Below are 21059 nucleotides of genomic sequence, written 5' to 3'. Positions count from 1 at the left end.
GCTAAACAAAAGTGTGTAAGACACGTTAGAGCATCAAGGACCGTGTGATTTCATTAAGGGAGAAGCTAATGAAAAATTACCTGGTAGGTACTAAAGAAAACAAGGGTTATGGAGACTTAGAGCTTGTGAGCAAGGAGGTCAAACCATGCAGAGCCTAGTGGGGGCTGTGATAAGCAGCGTGGATTTACCTTCCACACACTCAGAATGAACTCTCAAATCCCTAACGTGGCCAACAGGGCCCTGCCCAGTTTGGCCTGCCTGCCTCTGCAACCTCATTTGGGGCCACTCAGCCTCTTACTTAATACCCTCTTCTTCAGTTCCTCAAAACGTCAAGCTGTCTCCTGCCTCAGGAGGTCTTTATACAGGGTATCCTCGTTCAGCTGTGTCCCCACGCCCAAGGCTGGGCACCGGCCGCAGCTGTCTGCCAGAAATGCCTGGTTCTAGTCACACAAAGGCACGAATGTGCCCTGCTTCCACGCCCCCACCCCTCTTCCAAGAAGAGCCTTTCCTTCATATTTCACCAACTCTTACTAGCCTTTTTTTAAAAATTCTTTTTGTTTTTATTTGTTTTTAATGTTTTATTTATTTTTGAGAGAGAGAGAGAGAGGCAGGGGCAGAGAGAGAGGGAGACACGGAATCCGAAGCAGGCTCCAGGCTCCGAGCTGTCAGCACAGAGCCCTGATGCGGGGCTCAAACCCATGAACTGAGAGATTACAACCTGAGCTGAAGACGGACACTTAACCAACTGAGCCGCCGGGCACCCCTATCAACTTCTACTATCCTTGAAGTCTACACGTAAATGTCAGTTTCTCAAAAGGCATCCCCTGACCCCCAGTCTGAATTGGGTGCCTTCTGTACTCTTGTCCAAGGAAGCCTGGGCTTCTCCTTCATACCTCTTTCTCAGTTCATAAGCATACCTCAACCTACACAATCATTTGTCTATACCTACTCATTTGATAGCCTGTCAGCTCTCTGTCCACTTCTGTTTTTCTCCCCATACTCTCCTCAGTATAGTACCTGACCAGAATGGATCTCAAAAAACATTAGTTCCTTGCTTTTGGTATGATCTCATCTAAATATAGAATCCAAAAACAAAACAAAACAAAAAACCAAAACTGAACTCATAGATACAGAGAACAGATGGGTGGTTGCCAGAGGTGGGGTGGCAGGGAGGGGGGTGGGTGAAATGAATGAAGGGGGTCAAAAGGTACAAATGTCCACTAATAAGACAAATAAGTCCTGGGGGTGTAATATAGAGCATAATGGGTATAGTTTTATATACATATTATACATATTTACATATATATTATCTATGTTTATATTATATATAATACTATATTGTATATATATAATACTGTACTGTATATATATATATATATAACTATATGTATACAATACTGTATTGTATGTCTGAAAGTTGCTAAGAGAATAGATCTGAAAAGTTCTCACAAGGAAAAAATTAGCAACTATTTGTGGTGATGGATGTGTTAACTAAACTTACCATGGTGATCGGTTCACAATATATACATGTATCAAACCATTATATTGTATACCTAAATCAAATACAATGTTATATGGCAGTTATATCTTAATAATAATTGTTTCATTGAATATTTTCATAAAACAAAAATAAGATATACTGAAGTCATCTCGTTACATTAACTGATGGAAGTGTTATATTACTGAATTCATCTGTAAAATGAAGATATGATAAACACTGCCATACTTTTCGCCTATCATTTAAATCCCAAATTCATAGGATATCACACTCAACTCCTGATTTTCAGGAAAATCTATTTATACAGCCAAAATCTGTTCTGAAAAGTAGAATGGTTACTCTCTTTTGTATCCGCACATTCAATGTTACTATTTCACATCCATGTTGCACATGAAGTAACCTATAAATTGCAATTTTAAGGGGCTATGGTAGGTACCATCTTTACAATATGGTGCACAAATTTCTAAATCAAGCACTTTCATATGGAAATTTCATAAGGAAATTTCTGACTTTCCTTGAAATATCAGAAGAGCTGGAACTACATCTCTACCTTTTAGTAGATAAAAACACCATTTGTTTTTAAAGTAAATGAACGAATGAAAGAGGAGGCTGCTTGGAAAAGGAGAGGCCCACTAGACTTTGAACAAGGAGGAGTGTGTGAATAGGCAGAGGAGAGCAGCGAGGGCATCTCAGGAAGACAAAATGGCAGAAGTGGAGGTTTGGAGATGCAGACGTGCAGAGTGAGTGTAGAAGAGGCTGACTTACTTGAACAGAAAGCTTATTTGAGGGCACTGAATGGAGTGGTGTATTTAAGGTACACGAGAGAAAGAGTGTAAAGGATGTGAATATTAGGACGAGCAGTTCTGAGTTGGGGGTGTTTGGGTAAGAGAACAATATGGCTAGTTTGAGCTTGAGGAGGGTTGATCTGAGGGCATAGCCCGGACAGACAGAAAGAAGAGTGGAAAGGAAAGGTGACCAGCTGAGAGACTGATGCCATTGTCTGCATGGGAGATGACTGATCTCAGACTGAGGCAGCAGCAGTGGATGGAGTGGTGATGCCACAAGCGAAGAGTCCATCAGACTGGCCACTCTTCCATGGCTTTGGAGAGAGAAGGGAGGGAGACCACACAAAAAGAGGAGGCAAGATGACTCCAGGGTCTCCAGCCAGGGAACGGGGTGAAGGACAAAACAATGGCATCAGGAGGGCATGCCAGAACTGGAGGCAGGGTTCTCAGCTTGGATTTAGATGCAATGTGTTCATGGCAAAGTCCAGCCAAGAGCTCGAGGTGCCAAGCTGGCGCTCAGGGGGAGAGGGCCCAAATGGAGTGGTGGAGGTGAGAGGTGGAAGTTTAAGGGTGGGTGGCATCTTCAGGGACAACAGTGGGTAAGGAAACCACAGGGTCAAAGACTGACCACCTCATAGGAGGCAAGAGCAGGAAGAGAGAGGAGCCCGCTCTGGAGGTGGAGAGGAGTGGGGGGCAGAAATCAGAGAAGACAAGGAGCATAGTGACTCCAAAGTCATGAGAGGAGAGTGGCTTGAGAAGAAGCAGATGGTCGGTTCGAATATTGCAGGGAGGAGTCACGGACAGTAGGACCACCATGAGGTCTCCTATCAGGACTGGTAAGTCACTGGTGACCTTTTAGAGAAGAGCTGGGCCAGGAGCCAAAGCACTGGGAGTTAAGCATTTGAGTGGGTGGCAAGGACATGTTAGAGCAGGTGTGGATCACTTGTTTAAGAAATTTGCCCATGAAAGGTAGGAGAGAGTGGCACAGCAGCACTGGGGGGCACGTCGTGTGGGGTATGTCCCGTGGGCCTCAGGACAGCATATGTGGAACACCAGGGCCCCATATTTGTCCCTCCAAGTCCAGTCCCTTTGTGGCATGCCTCAACTCCAGGGACAGATTGAAGAAAGTTACATTCATACTGCATTTCATGGTCAGAGGGAAGGTGGGGAAGGCATGGGGTAACAGAGGAAAGACAGTGGCTCCATTAAAGGGAACTGAGTGTGTGTGGGGGATACCTTCTGCAAAGTCAAGAATTCGAAGAAAAGGGAGGACTGAGGAGCCTGGGGAAAAGTATCACTGATCTTTGCTCCAAGTGAACGTCCCTCAGGCCAGTCATTAAAAATACCCTGGCTGCAATCCTGTTCTTCCCATGTAAGCCAAGAAGCAAACTGTTTTCACCCACTGTCCCTGATACCATCTGGCAACGTGTCAAGCAATTCAACAACTGTGTGTCCTCCCTTGAAACCGGAGAGCTGATGTTTATCCCCGGTAATCTCCTGTCACTTTCCACCACCCTCAAATGAGGCCCGGGCTATGTATAGCTGGGCATTGCACGTGATGTCTCCACGCGGGGGGCAGGCAAGGGAATGGAACAGCTATTTTATGAGAGTGAAGTAAATATTGGGGCCTGTTGGGGCTGGAATGGGTGGCCTCTGATTATTGGGGTAAGAGGGAGGCTGTTGACTGTTTTATTGGCACTGTGAGGCTCTCACTTTGCTCAATGCCAGGGAAGAAACCCAAGGGCCAAGGCTGTGTGTTTTACACTCTACCATGTTGAGAGCAGTATAGCAACTATAATAAAAGTATCACCCATTGGGTGTTTGTTCTATGCTCCAAGGCCTTGCATGAATTATCTTATTGAATCTTCCCCAAAGCCACATAAGAGTAGAAGTTTGCAGATGAGGAAATGGAGGCATAGAGAGGTCAAACAACTTGCCTAAGGCCACACAGTGCTTAAGTAACATAGCTGGGTTCCCGACCTGACACCGTGGCTCCAGAGGCCCGGCTCTCACCCATTACATTCTACTCCTGCACCTGGGTCTTAGAGAAACCCAGGCTCCAGTCATCAGCTGTGAGACTCTGAGCAGGTCACAACTTCTCCCATCTCAACTTTCTAGTCTACAGATGAGATCTCATTCTTGTAGAGGTTACATGGCAGCAAGTGCTTAAGGAAGGTTTGTTCCCTCTAAAGTCACTTGGGGCAACACCATGACATTGAGCTGGTAGTTAGTGAATCCGAGCCCACATCAGCATTACTTGGAGGAAGGTCTCGTGAAAACACAGATTTCCTGGGCCCACCTCAGAGTTTTTGACTCATCAGGTCTGGGGTGGGATTTGTGACACGCACTTGCATTCATGACGAGAAATGCATCCCTGGTGACGCTGATGCTGCTGGTCCCAAGCCCACACGTTGAGAACCACGGCTTACAATGGCCTCTAACCTATAATCACAATCTTTTATCACATAGTATCTTGCGATGTCCATACAGACTGAATGAGAAAGGCCAGGTTTTTTCCTTTTCACACTAAAAACATTGCTGCAATGGAATTTAAAAAAAAAAAAAATGGCTTTGACTGACATGGGACCAGGCCGCGCCCTTTAACCTTGTTCTCAGTGGGGTTCTGTTGTGCCCCAGAGGCTGTGAAAATGACATCTGGCAGTCCCGGACCTGACCTCTTCTGGTAGCTCCCTCCTCAGCCTGCCTTAGAAGGGAGTCCCCCAAAGTAGTCACTATGTTCTGGAAGCCAAAGAGACACCAGCCCTTTTCTTTTTAATTTTTTTTTAATGTTTTTATTTATGTTAGAGAGAGAGAGAGAGAGAGAGAGAGAGAGAGAGAGCGCAAGCACAAGAGGTGGGGGACAGAGAGAGAGGGAGACAAGAATCTGAAGCAGGCTCCAGGCTCTGAGCTGTCATCACAGAGCCTGATGCAGGGCTCGAACTCATGAGCCATGAGATCATGACCTGAGCTGAAGTTGGACGCTCAACCAATGGGGCCCCAGAGACCAGCCGTTTTCTAACTAAAACTTCCATAGTTTGGTGCACCTCATCCCAAAACAAACAAACACACACACAATGCAAGAGGTGCTTCAGCTGACGGAGAAGCTTCCTAAAGATAAAACAATGAGCAGACCAGGAGCTCTTTGACTTGTCGCTCCCAGAGCGTGTGGTGAAAAGCAGAAGAGAAGCCTGTTGCTGCCTGGCTGAACCGTATCAAATGTCTGACCAGTGTCTGTTCTGCTAGCATCTGCTAATGACAACGAATAGCATGGATATCCAAAGCGTGGGGACAGCAATATGCTCTCACGTACCCAATAGTTTCAAGAACAGCCCTTTGTTGTGCGCCAAACATGTGCCAGTCGCCTTACGCATCCCCTTGTTTCTCTTTGTAAGAGCTCTGTGCTGAAGGTATTGCGGTTTCTAATTTTACAAAGGAAGGCTGGAGGAGTGAAGTGACTAGTGCAAGGACTCCAACCAGGTGGGTCTAACTCCGAGCTGTGTGCTTCTCTGCCAGGGGATATTGAGGGCTCCCGTTTATGTGTTGTGTCCACTTTTTTCTTTGAGTCTGGGGGATGCTCTCATTGTCTTCATAAATAAATCGGGTGAGTGTGGTCAGATCCGTTTGGTGTCCTGAGCCAACTTGGCCTTGAGGTACAGGCAGGTGAGCATGTGAGGGAGTACCTGTTGGCTCGCCTGGCCCGCCTCCATGCCCAGCACACAGCAGATGGTGAGGAGAGGGCGGTCTGGCGTGGGGCACCGGGCAGCAGGCAGGCACTCCTGGAACAGGCTCTGCGGGCACTCAGAAGCGGGTCTGGCCGGCCCAGCCCAGCACGCTGCAAGATGGCGCACTGGCCATCTTCCTGCATGGCTGTCCAAACAGAAATGGCTTATCTGGATAAAATCACATCCAGTTTTCAGAAGAGGGAGCCTCTGAGGCTTTTTTGTACAGACTCAGTACTCTGGACGGCTGGCTTTCTTGGTGGAAGAAGTCATTTTAGATGCTAAGGCCGAGCTGTCAATTATACAAAAATCCTCCACACCAACCACTGAGACTCAAACTACAGGAGAGTGGGGCTGCTGCTTTTAAAGAAAAACCGAGTGATTCTGAAACATTTTATTTTTGACTTTTTATTTTACTGCTTTATCTTATGATAGTTTTATAGTGGTGACTTTCATGGTATCTCACGTCTCCATTTAAACATGTTTAACTTTGGGAGAAGGTCTACCTAAGGGATTTGATGGCCAGACTTGAGTAACATAGAGAAGAAACTTCCAGTGGTTTAGAAGTTCTGAGTCAACAGTGTGTTTTCCATTTTGTGAATCTCTATTCCATCTCTATATGAAGGAAGAATTTCACTGTCGTCAACTCAAGCCATGATCTTATAATAGCACTTCTGTCTTTCCAACATCTGCCCCTGGGAAGGGCACAGCAAACTCTCATCAAATATTTGGGCGGCACTTGGGCTCTAAGGAGATCTGCAATTTAAGAGTGGGCATGGTTATACATCGTGGGAGAGAGGACTGGCTTTATGTGAGGGTTCGTTCCCAAAGCCAAACCAAAATAAGCCTGACCTCATCCAGTTTTACAGAGGGCAGCAGGTGCAAGTTTGGAGAATGCCATTTTTGGGCAGTGAACAGTTGGAAGAAATACCTGAATCCTGTGTGTGTTGCTATTCTCTGCCCACAGTTCCCACATCATTCCATCTGTAGATTTACTCGACTCCAGCAACTTAATTTTGCCTTCCTCTCCTGGGGTTTAGGAATGCAATCATGGGGACATTTGCCAGTGCTAAATAGGTTTGAAGGCAGGGTCAGCCTCACAGAGCCCAGAAGTTTCTGCCCATGCTGGATATATAGTTGGGACTGAGAGTCCCATGGTTTAAAAAAAATCAGTTTTACCCCTATGTCAGTGGGATTAAGCAAAGATGACAAACAGGTCCCTGAATCTGACAGAGTCAACCTAATTTTATACTATTCCACTCAATGCTTTTTTGGAATAAATTTAATGTTAAAAAGAGATCAAGGACAAATATATTTTCAATACAGGCAACACATTTATAATTGCTTGCCTTTCCCTCTCTTTCCATCCATCCATCCATCCATCCATCCATCCATCCATCCAGTGTTTTCTGGATTTTTATTAAATCCCAAGTAGGTGCTAAGCATTAGCCCATTTGCTCACACTGGTCATTTTGGTTCAACATAATCCAATTGTACAATTAAATGTTGCTCAAGCATGGGTGAGAATCCAGAATACAAGCTAAAGACTCTTGTCCCTTTTTAAGTTGGCCTTGCTTACAAACACAAAGCAATCCCTTTCAGCTATTCCTTGGTTTAGAGGAAGGAACATGTCATTTGGAACCAAACAGACATGAATTCAAATCCTGATACATGCTCTGCCATTTTTTAGCTTTATGACCTTGGGCAGTCTACTTTCAGGATCAGTTCTTTGCACATGATGTGAACAAATGTTGTTAAGAGTTAAGTAAAGTAACATATATAAAGCGCCCATACTGGGTACGCTTCACGGTAAATTCATAACAAGTGTTATCTCCTTTCTCCTCCTTCTCTTCTGTTCACTTAACATTCACTCAACAAACACCACTGAGTGCCCACCATGAGTCAGATGCTAATGTAGGTGCTGGCATACAGCAATGAAGAGAACATTTTGCCTCTGCCTTTGTGGATTTTACATTCTCTAAGGGCGTCACACAACGGGCACCGTGCCAGCCAAGCTCTATGGAGAAAAGACAGAGTAGGGAAGACAGGTCAAAAGGAGTGCTCAGAGAGTGATCTGTGTAGGAGGTCAGGGAAATAACTTCTTTCATAAGATGCCATTTAAGCAAAGAACTAAAGTTCTTTGAAGGTGAGTTCTTAGCATTAATGAAAGAACATCTCCTTAACTGTAAGGGGCCATGCCATCTGCATTTTGTAAGGAAGCGGGTATGAATATTTGATGGATCAATGAAAGGGTGAATGTTTCTCTTTGGGGAGCCATGGGCTAAGTTTCACATTATAGAACACTCACGAGTTTGCTGTAACCAGTTTTCTCATAGTTTCCTGTTAAACATGGTAACACCTTAGTATCCCCTATTCTCTAGGGTTCTCTGATTTGTCATTTCTTGGCAGAAAAGGGCAATGCAACACAGCAGCCCAATAGATGTTTTTCGTCTTTCTGAAGGTAAATGCTGGACCCTGACTGAAGATTACTTTCTGATCTGACCTTAGAAAACCCTGTAACTCAAAGGGAAACCTCTCAGGTAGGGTAAGGCTTCCCATGAGCCCAGTCATCCCCTTTTAAGGAGGTCCAAAGTGTGAATCACTGTCAGAGAGGACAGTGGGAGTGCATTGGGAGGCTTGGGTGAGACCCAGAGCAGATTTGAATCCCTACAGCCCCAGTAACCAACTTATCCCAGCAGTTCAAACCAGAGGTGTGCTAACCGGTCCAATAGCACTGGAGAGAGGCAAGAGACAAAGGGTCAAGCAATTACAACACGATTCTGGTCATCTAGAAAATTTCTCTAACCCAAGAGGCCAGTACTATGCTTTGGAAACTTTAACATGCCTATGAATCACTTGGGAAATGCCATTTAAATGGGACCAGCACCCAGGTGATGTCACTGGAACTGCTCTGGGTTCTACATTTTGAGCATCAAGTCTCAAGTGCCTGTAAACTTGGCTGCACGCGAGAATCACCCAGGGAGCTTTTAAATTCTGTAGTACATAGATATCATCTCTTACCTCATCATCAATGAAATCAGCATCTGGGGGGAGAAGACCCAGGCACCAGTGTTTTTAACAATTCTGTGGTGATTCCAATATGCAGCCAAGGTTGAGACCTATTGCAACCGGCCAAGAACACGGTCTAAATTTCGAGCAACAGGTGAAGAGAATTAGCAGTTGATAAGCACTGGGTATATATTTCAGACCCTCAATTAGGCATCCTACATAGATGAACCTCCTAAACAGTAATCAGCATAACCAAATAATAATACCTGATACGTGTACAGCTTCTTATAATGTTATGAGAAATTTCCATTCACCTGCTTTCATTGAAGTCTTCTCATTCACTGATAGAAACTACGCGACTGGTTTAGCAGAGGAGCAAAATGCGGGGCTCATCTGTGACTTGCCCTGGATCCAAAAGCAAGTGTCAGGGAATTTCGGCACTCTGAACTCCAGTTGTCTGCTTTTCCTGAGCATGGCTCCCTCAACTGAGGTCAGATATAAGGGGACGGCCATGCTCAGAAAGCGCACACGAGAGTCACGTCAATGACACTGGGCGCACTGGCAGGTCTGAAGAGGTTGTGCTCCCAGCCGAAGATATTTCACCGAGGTGCAAATCGATTAGGAGACTAGGTTCTGAATAGAGAAGGGAGCTCGGTCTGTTAGGGACCTTGGTAGAGTCAGAGCAGCAGCAGCAAGAGATTTGCTTAAATAGTGGCAGAACCCAGAGGCCGACATGGCCCAGGATTCTGATCCTTGATTCTGCTACAGATGGTGGAACCGGCCTCCCCCAGCCCCACAGGGCCTCATGCATAATCTGTGCCAGAGTCACCATCTAAAATTATTGGAAAATAATCTGCTTACCAGTCCTGGAAAATTGGTCATAACAACAGGCTGTCTTCTTCCTGGTGGATAGGCCATTTCCAATAATTTTATGTGACCATCCTGCAATCAATGTCTAAGAGGGCCCAGGGCAAAGCCACTGGGCAGGTTGTGTGCGGATGGCAGCAACTTTCATGTGGTGAGTGGAAGTCGGACTTCCATAAGCAGAAAGAAGAGAAGGTCCCCAGAGGGGGACACAGAGGAGCAGCCTCGGACCTCACACCCCAGCTGAGGCCTGTTGAAAATAACAGGAATACCAAGTCAACCTGGCATGAAACTACCAGGATGGTGTGGCTGTTCCTGCAGGACCCTGGGCTGCCTGCCCTAGGGACTGCCTAAGGGACCTAGCTCCCCCTCAGCAACTGAAGCGGTTTTCACTGTTCACAATGAGGAAGGCACAGCTCGTTCATCACTCGTTCACTGGCTCATTTGTTCATTTATTCATGCTAACGTTACTCAGAGTCTGGTAAGAGCAGTGGGTATTTGGTGAATTAATATTTCTGTTCAGGGATTCACGATACTTATTTTCATGTTCCAAATCGCTCAGTAACTTGCCTGAGAAGATCCCCCAAGGCTTCACCTAATCCAATAAATATATATCGGTTATGGGTTGGCCTGTTTGCATGCGCCCACAAAACACCTGTACACACTTAATAGTATCAGCTTTGAACATGAGGGGTGCCTGGGTGGCTCGGTAGGCTGAGTGTCTGCACTGTGACTGAAAATGTGGAAGGGGTCTAGTTAATAAACGGTGTTGGTGAAGAGGCTTAGTGCATCAGGCACGGACCTGGCAAAGCCGGGGAGAGCAGAGGGAGAACTGAACATGGGGAGGGGGTGCTTCAAGAATCTATGATCATGGGCAAGCCACTCGTCCTCTCTGGGGCTTAGCTGCCTACGAAAAAGCAACATGGCACCGTGTCATAAACCCCGAGCTCTCTGAAAGTGGCCTGGTGTCCTCAGTCTGTGAAGTGATAGGGTTAGGCTGGGGCCGTCTAAAATCGGGACTCAAGAGTGGAGTGTGGACTGCAAGTTGCCGGTATTTGTGTTTTTTTTTTTTTTTCAACGTTTATTTATTTTTGGGACAGAGAGAGACAGAGCATGAACAGGGGAGGGGCAGAGAGAGAGGGAGACGCAGAATCGGAAACAGGCTCCAGGCTCTGAGCCATCAGCCCAGAGCCCGACGCAGGGCTCGAACTCACGGACCGCGAGATTGTGACCTGGCTGAAGTCGGACGCTTAACCGACTGCGCCACCCAGGCGCCCCTCAAGTTGCCGGTATTTGTGAAGTACTTCCTGTTTGCCAGAAGCTGTGCTCTTGCCAAGCCACCACCCCCGTCTCCACGTCACCAACATGGAGCCTGAACGCAGAGGGGCATCTTCCTTGGGAACGGGGCCCCAGGTCTACCTGACTCGGAAGCCCATGTTAGAGCGCACCACTTCTCAAGTATTTCGACCCAAGACAGATGGGTGATGTTGGAGGACTTTCTGTGACACCCTTTCTAGAGCGCGTGATAGCAGCTGTAACTTGCACGGCAGTTTCAAGGGAAAAGTAGAAGCAAGAAACAAAAGGACAAGGGGGAATCAAAATCACCGGGCACGTCCTCCTCCTGTGCCTGAGTCCGGTGAGGCTAACAGAATCTGGCTGCTGTGGTGTAACTCAGTTATGGTCTGGGCTGAAGCTGAAGGAAACAGAATACAGCATGGCAACTCCCTTTATAATTGTGTTGACACCTCAACAGGAAAATGGGGGAAAGGCACCGAAAAATAATTCATGGGAGAAAGAAATATAAATGGCAGATAATTTTATGGGAACATTCCATCTCGCTAAAAATCAAAAATTTTTCATTAACACTACAATGAAAACCTCAACAGACAAAGATTTTTAAAACTGAAAATTGTGTCAGCATCCCCAAATGGACAACTTATCTTAAGAATATGCATGGTCTGGGGCGCCTGGGTGGCGCAGTCGGTTAAGCGTCCGGCTTCAGCCAGGTCACGATCTCGCGGTCCGTGAGTTCGAGCCCCGCGTCGGGCTCTGGGCTGATGGCTCAGAGCCTGGAGCCTGTTTCCGATTCTGTGTCTCCCTCTCTCTCTGACCCTCCCCCGTTCATGCTCTGTCTCTCTCTGTCCCAAAAATAAATAAACGTTGAAAAAAAAATTAAAAAAAAAAAAAAGAATATGCATGGTCATACCATGGAGTGCTAGGCCAGCCTTAACATTGTTTGTCAAGAATATTAAACTCTTAAAAAAAAAAAAAGAATATTAAACTCTTTCATGACACAGAAATACAATGTACTGAAGTGAAAAAAGCAGGAAACAAAACTGTATAATTGGTATAAACCCACTGAAAACTGTACGTTTACATATAGACAGAAAGTACGGGGGAGAAATCTATCAGAACGTGAACCGTGTTGCTTTCTGGGTGGATGCTTTTATTGCCTTCTTTTTCCTTTTCCATATATTCCAACATTTCTAAGTGAGCATGTGCTATTTTGTGGATAAAATGCCCAACCAGGAATCGGGATTCCCAGCTGCCTGAGTCCTGTCACTACAAAGCCACGGCTATGAAGTAAAGGTTCAGAACAATCTAGATGGTGTTCAAAGAGAACGTTTCATCGAACATGGCATCCATTCAGCCAGCCTCTACAGAACTTCTCTATAGAACTAGCTACCACGCACTGCCCCTGGTGCCCTCCAGAGCCAGACCCCGGCCAAACTGGAAGGAAGTTTGAGCTCGGTGTCACCTGGTGACATTTAATTTGCCCTTTTTCTGCCCAAGCTTTTAGTGACTTTCTATTCTTTCCCTACTCCTCTTCCCCCTTGTCAAACCCTGTTCCCGCATAGGACTCAAACGTGGTCAGATGCAGATATAAGTGACTGGCAACATTTTAAACGACTGCTACTCTCAGAGGGGCTTAACTGTGTTTGGAGAAAAATCTTCCCCTAAAGGAATGAGACCCTCATGGGCAAATTTTAGGAAAATCGGGTGGGAAGTTCCCTGAGGGCTGTCAGAATCCTTGCTCTTGCGGTTCCCTCCCCAGCCCTTGCTTATTGGCCTGGTAAATTTTCCTCGTTGTCACAAACCAGTTCTTCCTTGTTATACCTTCCGTGTCTCTCCTGGGAAGCAGGGCCCTTGCTCTTTGTGCTCTGGGAGTACCTTCTAAGTTGCTCTACTCTTAACAGTGACCCCATTGCACTATAGTTTTTTATTTGCCCTTCTTCCATAATAGGTCAAGAGCCACCTGAGGGTCTCATTTTCCTGTGTCCACAGGATCTATCCCAAGACCCAACCTCTAAGTAATAGACAAATTGATTGATCAGCATTCAAGACCCTGAGTCAGGGAGTGACCTGCTCACCCTGTGGAGGGGGATGTTTCTGGGTCATTTTTCTTGTCATCCCTTAGAACGGCGGGCAAAATATACACATGACCATAGTTCCTCTGGGTTTTTAGCAGAATGGGGTGGCCCTTACATGACAGGTCATGAGCTCCTAATCCCTAAAGATGTCTCAGGTGTTTCAACTGGGGGATAGCAACTCATAACTGCAGAATGAAATCAACTTAATAGGTTGGAATCAATATATTTTTTTTTAATGAAGACAAACAGAATAGACTAGAACAGAAAGAATAAAACAGAAGACAAAAGAATTTTGTTAAAAACCCAAGTATTTCTCCAAATAATAATCAGTATTGTCCCATGAAATCTGTGTTTCCGTTGTGTATGTGTCCCTGAGTACTAGGTTGTGGCGAATTATGACACAGAGATACCAGAAGCCACCTTCCTGAACTGGCTGGAGGAGAGGAGCCAACTGTCCTCTGCACTGTCCACCCATGGCTGAGACCTCACTTCCTGTGGACATTGGCTGGGGGCTGCGTCCTTGCCTCTTATCCCCCTAAAGCCACCGCACTGGAACAGGCAGCGTACTTCCCTTCATGCAGGTCTCAGGTCCAGGGAATTCAGAGGACAAAATAACTGTTTTGACTATGAAGAAAATGTAGAGGCTTAAGTCACTCTCTTTCTACCCATGGGATTCATGGAATCAGTTTTGTCCTGGACTCTGAGAAAGAGCCTGCACCTGACAGGTACCCCCAACACCCCCAAAACCTCCCTCCATTCCCACCCCCCCACTTCCATCCTCACTAAGGGAGCATGGTCTCCTGCCTGGTCGGGGCATCTGCATAAGTAGTGCCTCCCTCCAGGGCTATGCGCTTCTCAACCGTGAGTGTGATACAGCTGGCCTCACCAGGTCTGGGCCCGCGGCAGAGCAACTCTAAGGCAGACTCAAAGCGATCCTCAACAGAGTATCTAGCAGCTAACTGAACACTGTCTCATTTGGTTCTAGCAATATTGCAGTGCAGGGGCTAAGACCACCTTTGCCTGCACTAGTTGGGTGACCCTGGGCAACTTACCTTCTCTGTGCCTCAGTATCCCCCTGTAAAATGGGGATGGGAACTGTACCTGTGTCACAGAAATACTGTAAGGATTAAACTAGCTAACATATACAGAGTGCTTAGAACCGTCTCTGTAAACAGTAAGCATTCACTAAATCTTAATTATCGTTACATAATTATCTCTTAAGCCTGTATGATGGTTTTTTCTATATTTATAGATGAGAAAATGAGACCCAGAGGAATTAAGCAACCTGCCCTATGTCATGTGCTCAGGAAAGGCAAAGCCAGAATATAAATCTAGATCTCCCAACCCCAAGTTCTGTGTCCTTTTCCCCTAAGGATGCCCACCTCAGCTTTAGCACCCTGCAGGGCATCAACTATGTCCTATGGGTCTCTGCCAGGCACTCTTGGATCAAAGGGGCGTGAAGGGATGGTGAGCCCAGGGGAAAGTGCCTTCTCAGGGCCCTAGGTCTTTGCGGGAGATACATTCTTGGGGGAGAGTGCGTGTACGTGTGTGCATGTGTAGGTGTGTGTGCACGTGTGTTTTAATACGATGGGGCATCAGAAATGGGAAGTCATTGCTTGTACTGGCATTCTTTTTGAGTTCCAGGCTGCCAGACAGTGATGAGCATACAGGGTAGGATCTTTATGCCTTCAATTAACTTTTTCAGTCTCTCAATAACTAAGTATGGCAGTTTGAGACAGAGACAATGATATGAGCGAGGATTTCAGGGGCTGAGTAGCAGCTATGCTATACGTCCTGGTTTTTTTCCAGCCTGCAATGTTCCCATAGATAGCACAAAGATCTAAAAACTGTTCCTGCTTTCTCTTTGCATGCAACCCACAAGATGAACGTCCACTTGCAGCCCCCAGGATAAGCCTGAGACTAAACATAATGGTAGTGGTGATATTTTCTAAATGCTTAGTTTTTTGTCAACCTGAGCTCTCTGTAATGACCAGACCGCCACATATAAGTGCTCTGAGAATAGGTGCTTGTATGATGATCAGGAGACACTTAGGATTCTGAAGTACTTTAAAGTATCCAACATATTTGACTATATGTCACATGGTTTTTATGGAGTTTATTTGAATCTTTTTTTTTAAGATTCAAATCTATACGAGTTTCATACATGGTAACTCTTGTAATCACAATATTTGATTAAGCTGAGCTTTCTGAGGTGCTAGTTAACAAGCTGCTGTAATTCTCAAATGTCTCTTTCCACAGGTTTGTGCCTGGGCTGGGCACGGGGCTGATAAGGGATCTTGGTGACTACTAGAATTCCTGGCACTCACAGGTGCTCCTGAAGTGTAAGTGACCTTATACTGTCCAGGAGGCGCTGCAGGATTTGGCCCTGGAGCCCTCACCAAGGATTAGAGGATGGGCCCCACAGTGCCAGGCTTAACAGACAGGCCATGTAATGCAGATAAAACAAGAACTGACTTCAGCATCTGCCCTGAACTCACACCAAGAACTTTCTGAGGCAAAAAAAAAAAAAAAAAAAAAAAATTCCCGTTAATTAGCGAACGTGCAGCTAAAGATCTTCACACATGTACACTGTGCAATGTTGACCGAACCCAGATCACAAAAGACGAAGATCACTTAGTGACATCCCCCGGCTGACCCATGGAGAGAAGCAAGGTCAAAAGCCTCCTGTCTCTCCAGGATTGCGGCAAAAGTTCAGGGAGCAGAGAGTGGGGAGTTAGCACACCGAATGAAACCAAAATCGTCTCCGAATTGCATTTCACCAAGCCACTTAACCAAACTTTTAAAATTATCTCAGAAAAATAGTTGCTGGGACTATTGCCCTTGAAAACTCAAGAGGACCATCATGGGACAGATTTTAAATCAGACCCATGCATTGTGCAACACATTCGATTGTCCCTATTTTAGGAGTCAGGCCCCACCCTGCGTTGTTCACACACTCCAGCTTTCCAACAAAAATATCTTCAGATTCACATGAGACTAAAATGCAGCCGGACTTCAGGACACAGTCTCCGCTCCTGCGTTCCCACATCCCCAGGCCGCTGGCCAGCCCGTGCTTGCTGGGACAAGGTGGTCAGCATGCCCCCTGCTTACCTCCAGCACAATTTCTTTCAGTTGGAACTGTTTCTGCGCGACTTTGTCTGAAGACACGGGCTCGTGGTAGTAGAGGCAGAGCAAGTCGTATTTCTTCAAAACCTGCTTGAAGTTCTTCTCAGTGAGGCTTACCACGCGGTCCTTGCCGTCATACGTGGGGAAGTTGAGTCCCTCTTCTGCCCTGCAGGAGGACAGCAGGTAGACCCCCACGATGAACAGGTGCGTTCTCTTCATCTGGGAACAGTTTTCGTTTCACTGTCCCAGAAAAACTGAGGGCAGGAAAGTGGCCGGAAGACTCTCAGAGGTCTGGTTGCAAGAAGCGGGGGAGCAGAGAGGCAGATTTGGTCCCTCCTCTCTATCCCTCCTGGGCCCGGAGGACCAACTCTCCACTGCCTGGGCTCCAGCTACTAGTACTCCTGGGCACAGGACACAGGCGTGCGGAGACTGAGGGCCGGGCCGGGCCAGGCCCCAGATACCTCGCATAACTGGGCCCAGCCCCTGTCTCATCAGGAACTCCATTTTTAGGATGCAGTTGTCTCAGGCTAAAAATAAATCATGCAATGAATAAAAAAAAAGTTAGATATGACACTGTTGAGGGATTCGCTGATACAGTTTGTCAGAGGGGTAGCAAGGGAGGAGGCAGGAGGGAAAGAGGAGAACTCGTGCACAAGGAATAAGGAGGACAGCAAGGTCAGGGAAGAGAAACTCAAGAAGGAGGGAGAAAAGATGAGAGGGGAGAGAGATGGGACCGTAAACGAGACAAGCTAGTGGAGACGTCTGCATGTACACAGGGCCACCCAGGCCTCGGAATCGTTCGATTAAGGAGAGAAGTCAGCCTGTCCCCTCTGGGTGGGCTGCCTGTCCCCCTACCTACTCACTGCTCACACAGTCCAGTCCAGGCGGACTTCACGTTCTGCACCTGCCTTTCCCTGCCCCCCATCCTCTCTTCTTGGGAACACTGCTAACACCAGGAAAATCCATCTCCATTTTAAAATGAATTTAAAATACTTTAAATAAAGTAAAAGTTCAACAGTCTTCCTCAGAAACTCTCTTAGATTAAACTCTCTTAGATTATGACAGACCATCTCTGTTATATCTTTTTTTACCTTAACCCCTAATGTGTCATTTTTGTCCCTTTCCTCTTCATTAAAGACAGACTGGTACACAGAGTCTGGAAGTTGGACAGATGACAGCTCCAATCCCCGTTCTGCCTTTTAATGGCTGGATGCACTTTGAAGCGTCACTCACTCTCTCTGGTTCTCAGTTCCTCCCCCTGCCTTGTCACATGAGGATAATTATGACTATATTGCAAGGTTTGGAACACAGAGATGGAAAAGCATTGTACAAAGCAGGTGCGTGGTAGCTATTATACTTACTTCATTCTCACTGGAGATGGTGGAACACAGGTTATTATAAGACTTGTCAGTTTCTAATAATAGTGGTTTGTGAATCCTTTCCGGTCCACTTTCTCCTTGAACCAAGCAGGCAATTGGGGCAGAGTTGATAAGCGCTCATTTTACAGGTGAGCTAACTGAAATTCGGAGAGATCAGCAACTTGTCTGAAATAGCCTTCCTAACTGCCAGTGTGAGGATTCCAGGTGCTGCTGGCTGCTTTAACTATGACTCAGGGCAATTTCTTAAGTGGTTCCTCGACCATCCTGTCTGGTCAAACAACAGCCCAGTCATGTCTTTCCACTCTTTAGAGTGGTCTATGGCTCTTAAAATTTGGACCAAAGTTTTGTCTTCCTTTGGTTGGAAAATCAGCTTTGGAAAGAGTGAGGGCTCACTCATGCACAACATTTACAGAGGATTGAAGGAAAAGAGGTTTGTCACCCTACTCGAGGAAGACCAGGCCCCTCCTCTACATCCGGAGGGCCTTATGCTGAGAAGTAGGGTGACAAGGAGCTGTCAGGGCACTTTCATGTCCAGGAAGCCAGGACCTTGGAGAACCCATCAGTGAAAACGTGAAAACCTTCAGTTCTTTCTAAGGGTGAATTCTCTCTGCTTTTAAAAATGGAGCCAAAAATAGCCATTCTAAGGCGTGGTTAACTTTCCAGGTCATTGGCAAGCACCAGAGATCTCTGCTTTCTTTAGAAAATTTCCCAGGAACAAGATTTCTGAGTGAAACAATGTATGTCTTGTCTTTTCCAGGTCAGTTTCCCAAACCTGTTCCCACTGTCTCAATCTCACGGGGTTACCTTTATTTAGAATATGCCCCACTTTTCTTAATATGAAAGGTTTTTAAAATTTTACTGAAAAATTTGGAAATATTTAAAGTCAGAGTCTTTGAATTTCTTGACTTGAAACTGATAAAAAGTACCAAGGAAAAGAAATACATTTGGAAAATGTAGTTTAAGCCTTCAAGTCTGGCTTCTGACCAACTGCATGTTAACAGAAAGAAGCTCTAGTGTGGAAAGTTCCAGTCCCCAGATCCTGGACTCTACTGGGGGCTTCGCAGCCCAGCCCCGAGGACACATGTTGTAGAAATCAGGTTTCTCGCTGTCCACGGTCTATTTTTTAGGTACCAGTCATTTCTCTGGCTGCTTTTATTTTCCTCTTTTTGTTTTTTCTTTGCATTCTTGCTCACCAGCCTTAATTAATTCATTTTGTAAACAGGGAATGCTTCTGGACATTTCTGAGTCAATTTTGTATCTATCTACGAAATCAGCCCTCTCATTCGGGTTTTAGCTGCTGCCCCAGTCAGTGTGTCACCCCCCCACACTCCTAGTTTGTGATTGTGCAGAAGTGTGTGTATCCTTATGTGCCTGTAGCAGTATTTTCGTTTCGTTTTGTTTAAACCGGAAGGGATAAAACAAACAAAAAAAATGCAAATAGATGTTAATTATTATCACAATGCAGGCCCGTTGTTCTTGCCAGTTCTCCACTTTGTGAGAGGGCCCTACCTACAGTCCTTTAATCTAATCTAACCCCTTTCAATTCTTTATTCTCGTCAGGTGCCAGAGTGATTTTGCATATATTATTTAATTTGATCTTTACAATAATTATTTCACAGATTAATCAGGACTTGAAGCCATGGTCTTCCCTCCATTTGTTAATTATATTTTTATTGGGCATCTTCTACTTACCAGACACTTCTCTGGGTACTGGGGATTGGTCGCTAACCTGATTTTACGTGAGTTTATAACCTCGACAGACGATGATCAAACAAGCAAAACGTACACGCAGGGTGTGCGCACGCATGCGCAAGCCCATGAAGGTGTAGGTGCGCGCATGCGTGTAAGCCTGCGCATGCGCGCATGGTGTGTACGTACGTAAGGGCAAGTAGAGGCACATGCTCTGAAGAACAACGGAGAACAACGGGGAGTCCGAGACCGTGGGTAAGTGGAGGCACCTTTGGACGGGTGGTTGAGGCAAACTCCTCTGGAAGGGGACGTGGGAGCAGAAGACAGGGGGCCGTGAGCAGGCTGCCCAGGGGGAGGGCGCGAGCCTCCATGCTCCAGACCTGGGGGACTCCACCAGCGGAGGGCTGTGTCCGCCTCCCCCTTCTTCCGCGCTCAGACTGCACCTCCCAGTGAAACATGTGGATGGGATCTCACCTGCACTGGAAGGTCTACAGGGCAGAGACCCCGTCTGAACGACCCGGAGGCAGCCCAGCGAGAGCTTTGACAGGCGACAGGCGGCCGGGGGACCTGGGTTTGGGTCTGGTCTGACGCAGCCTGGCAGTGCGACCTCGGTCAGGACTCCCTCCCCTCTTGGCCCTCATATTTCTCATTTGTGGGGGGAAGGGTCAGACTCACTGGTCTCCCCTGGTCCCTCTTTGGCTCTCAAATTTTTAAATTTGCTGAGGCTCGTAGAGGATTTTCTTTTACCAGGATAGGCCTTGGCACAGCCCTCAGGTTTGAGAAGTTTGATGACTGCCTGCGGAGGAGGGTTTGATGGGCGTGACTCTGGACAAGTCCGGGCTTATCTTTCTCCCAGGACTTCACTGCCTCCAAAGGTCCCTTTTTTGGCTAAAATACTCCACCCCGTGGATAAAGCGGAGCATGGCATCTTTCTTTCTTTGATCCGGTTCTTCCCTCCCACTGGGCTGGGCCAGTGGCCCGCCTGCTGGCCTGATAGTCCCAGAAGCACTTGTGTCTAGGGCCCGGTGCTCCCCGCTCTCAGGCTTCCTCTGGTGGATTGGAACAGGCCTGAATTCAGGCCGTCCCAGGAGCCTTCTGCCCAGCACCAGGAAACTCCTACTAAACAGCACCGAGCAGAAAAAGACCAGTGCTGGTTGAAAAAGAGCCCCAAAGTTTACCAGTAATAAGTGCAAGTTGTAACTAATGACACGTCGTCAGGGAAGCGCCCAGTGTAGACCCCTGGCTGACTCACTGACCTTACACAATAGTTCTCCTTGGAAACATTTCTACCCTGGGGATTTGTTTCCCCCAGGTAGAATGAGCCTTAAAGTAGCCGTATAGTAGCATATTATTGTTAACAGTAATCCTCAAAATCAGCCTGGCCTGTCACAGTTCTCACTAAATAGTCATTAAGTAAATTGGAAGCACTTAATTTGTGCTAGGCCTTATTTTAAAGTACTTTACAGGGGCACATGGGTGGCTCGGTTGGTTAAGTGTCCAACTCTTGATTTCAGCTCAGGTCATGATCTCATGGTTTGTGAGTTTGAGCCCCACATCAGGCTCTATGTTGACAGTGCAGAGCCTGCTTGAGGTTCCCTCTCCCTCTCTCTCTGTTCCGT

At 46.5% G+C, this 21059-nt stretch overlaps 1 protein-coding gene and 1 long non-coding RNA gene across 2 annotated transcripts in view; one reads left to right on the top strand and one right to left on the bottom strand.

The window, feature by feature from the left end:
- CASQ2 (calsequestrin 2) overlaps positions 1-19495 on the bottom strand; it is a 66884-nt gene extending 47389 nt beyond the window's left edge. The window contains exons 1-2 of the mRNA XM_047868770.1: positions 19444-19495; positions 16358-16899 (exon numbers count right to left, since the gene is read on the bottom strand). Coding sequence (XP_047724726.1) covers positions 16358-16591 — 234 coding nt within the window. The 5' untranslated portion in view covers positions 16592-16899; positions 19444-19495. The remainder of the gene's footprint in view (positions 1-16357; positions 16900-19443) is intronic.
- A 129-nt stretch (positions 19496-19624) lies between these two features.
- The window catches only part of LOC125173250 (uncharacterized), a 109708-nt gene continuing 108273 nt past the window's right edge, over positions 19625-21059 (top strand). The window contains exon 1 of the long non-coding RNA XR_007154975.1: positions 19625-19695. This is a non-coding gene — a long non-coding RNA (uncharacterized LOC125173250). The remainder of the gene's footprint in view (positions 19696-21059) is intronic.

The sequence above is a fragment of the Prionailurus viverrinus genome, chromosome C1 (assembly GCF_022837055.1).
Source record: "Prionailurus viverrinus isolate Anna chromosome C1, UM_Priviv_1.0, whole genome shotgun sequence".
In the NCBI taxonomy this organism is placed as follows: Eukaryota; Metazoa; Chordata; class Mammalia; order Carnivora; family Felidae; genus Prionailurus; species Prionailurus viverrinus.
Note: the sequence above shows the minus strand (reverse complement) of the source record. Positions and strands in the feature narration are given on the sequence as shown.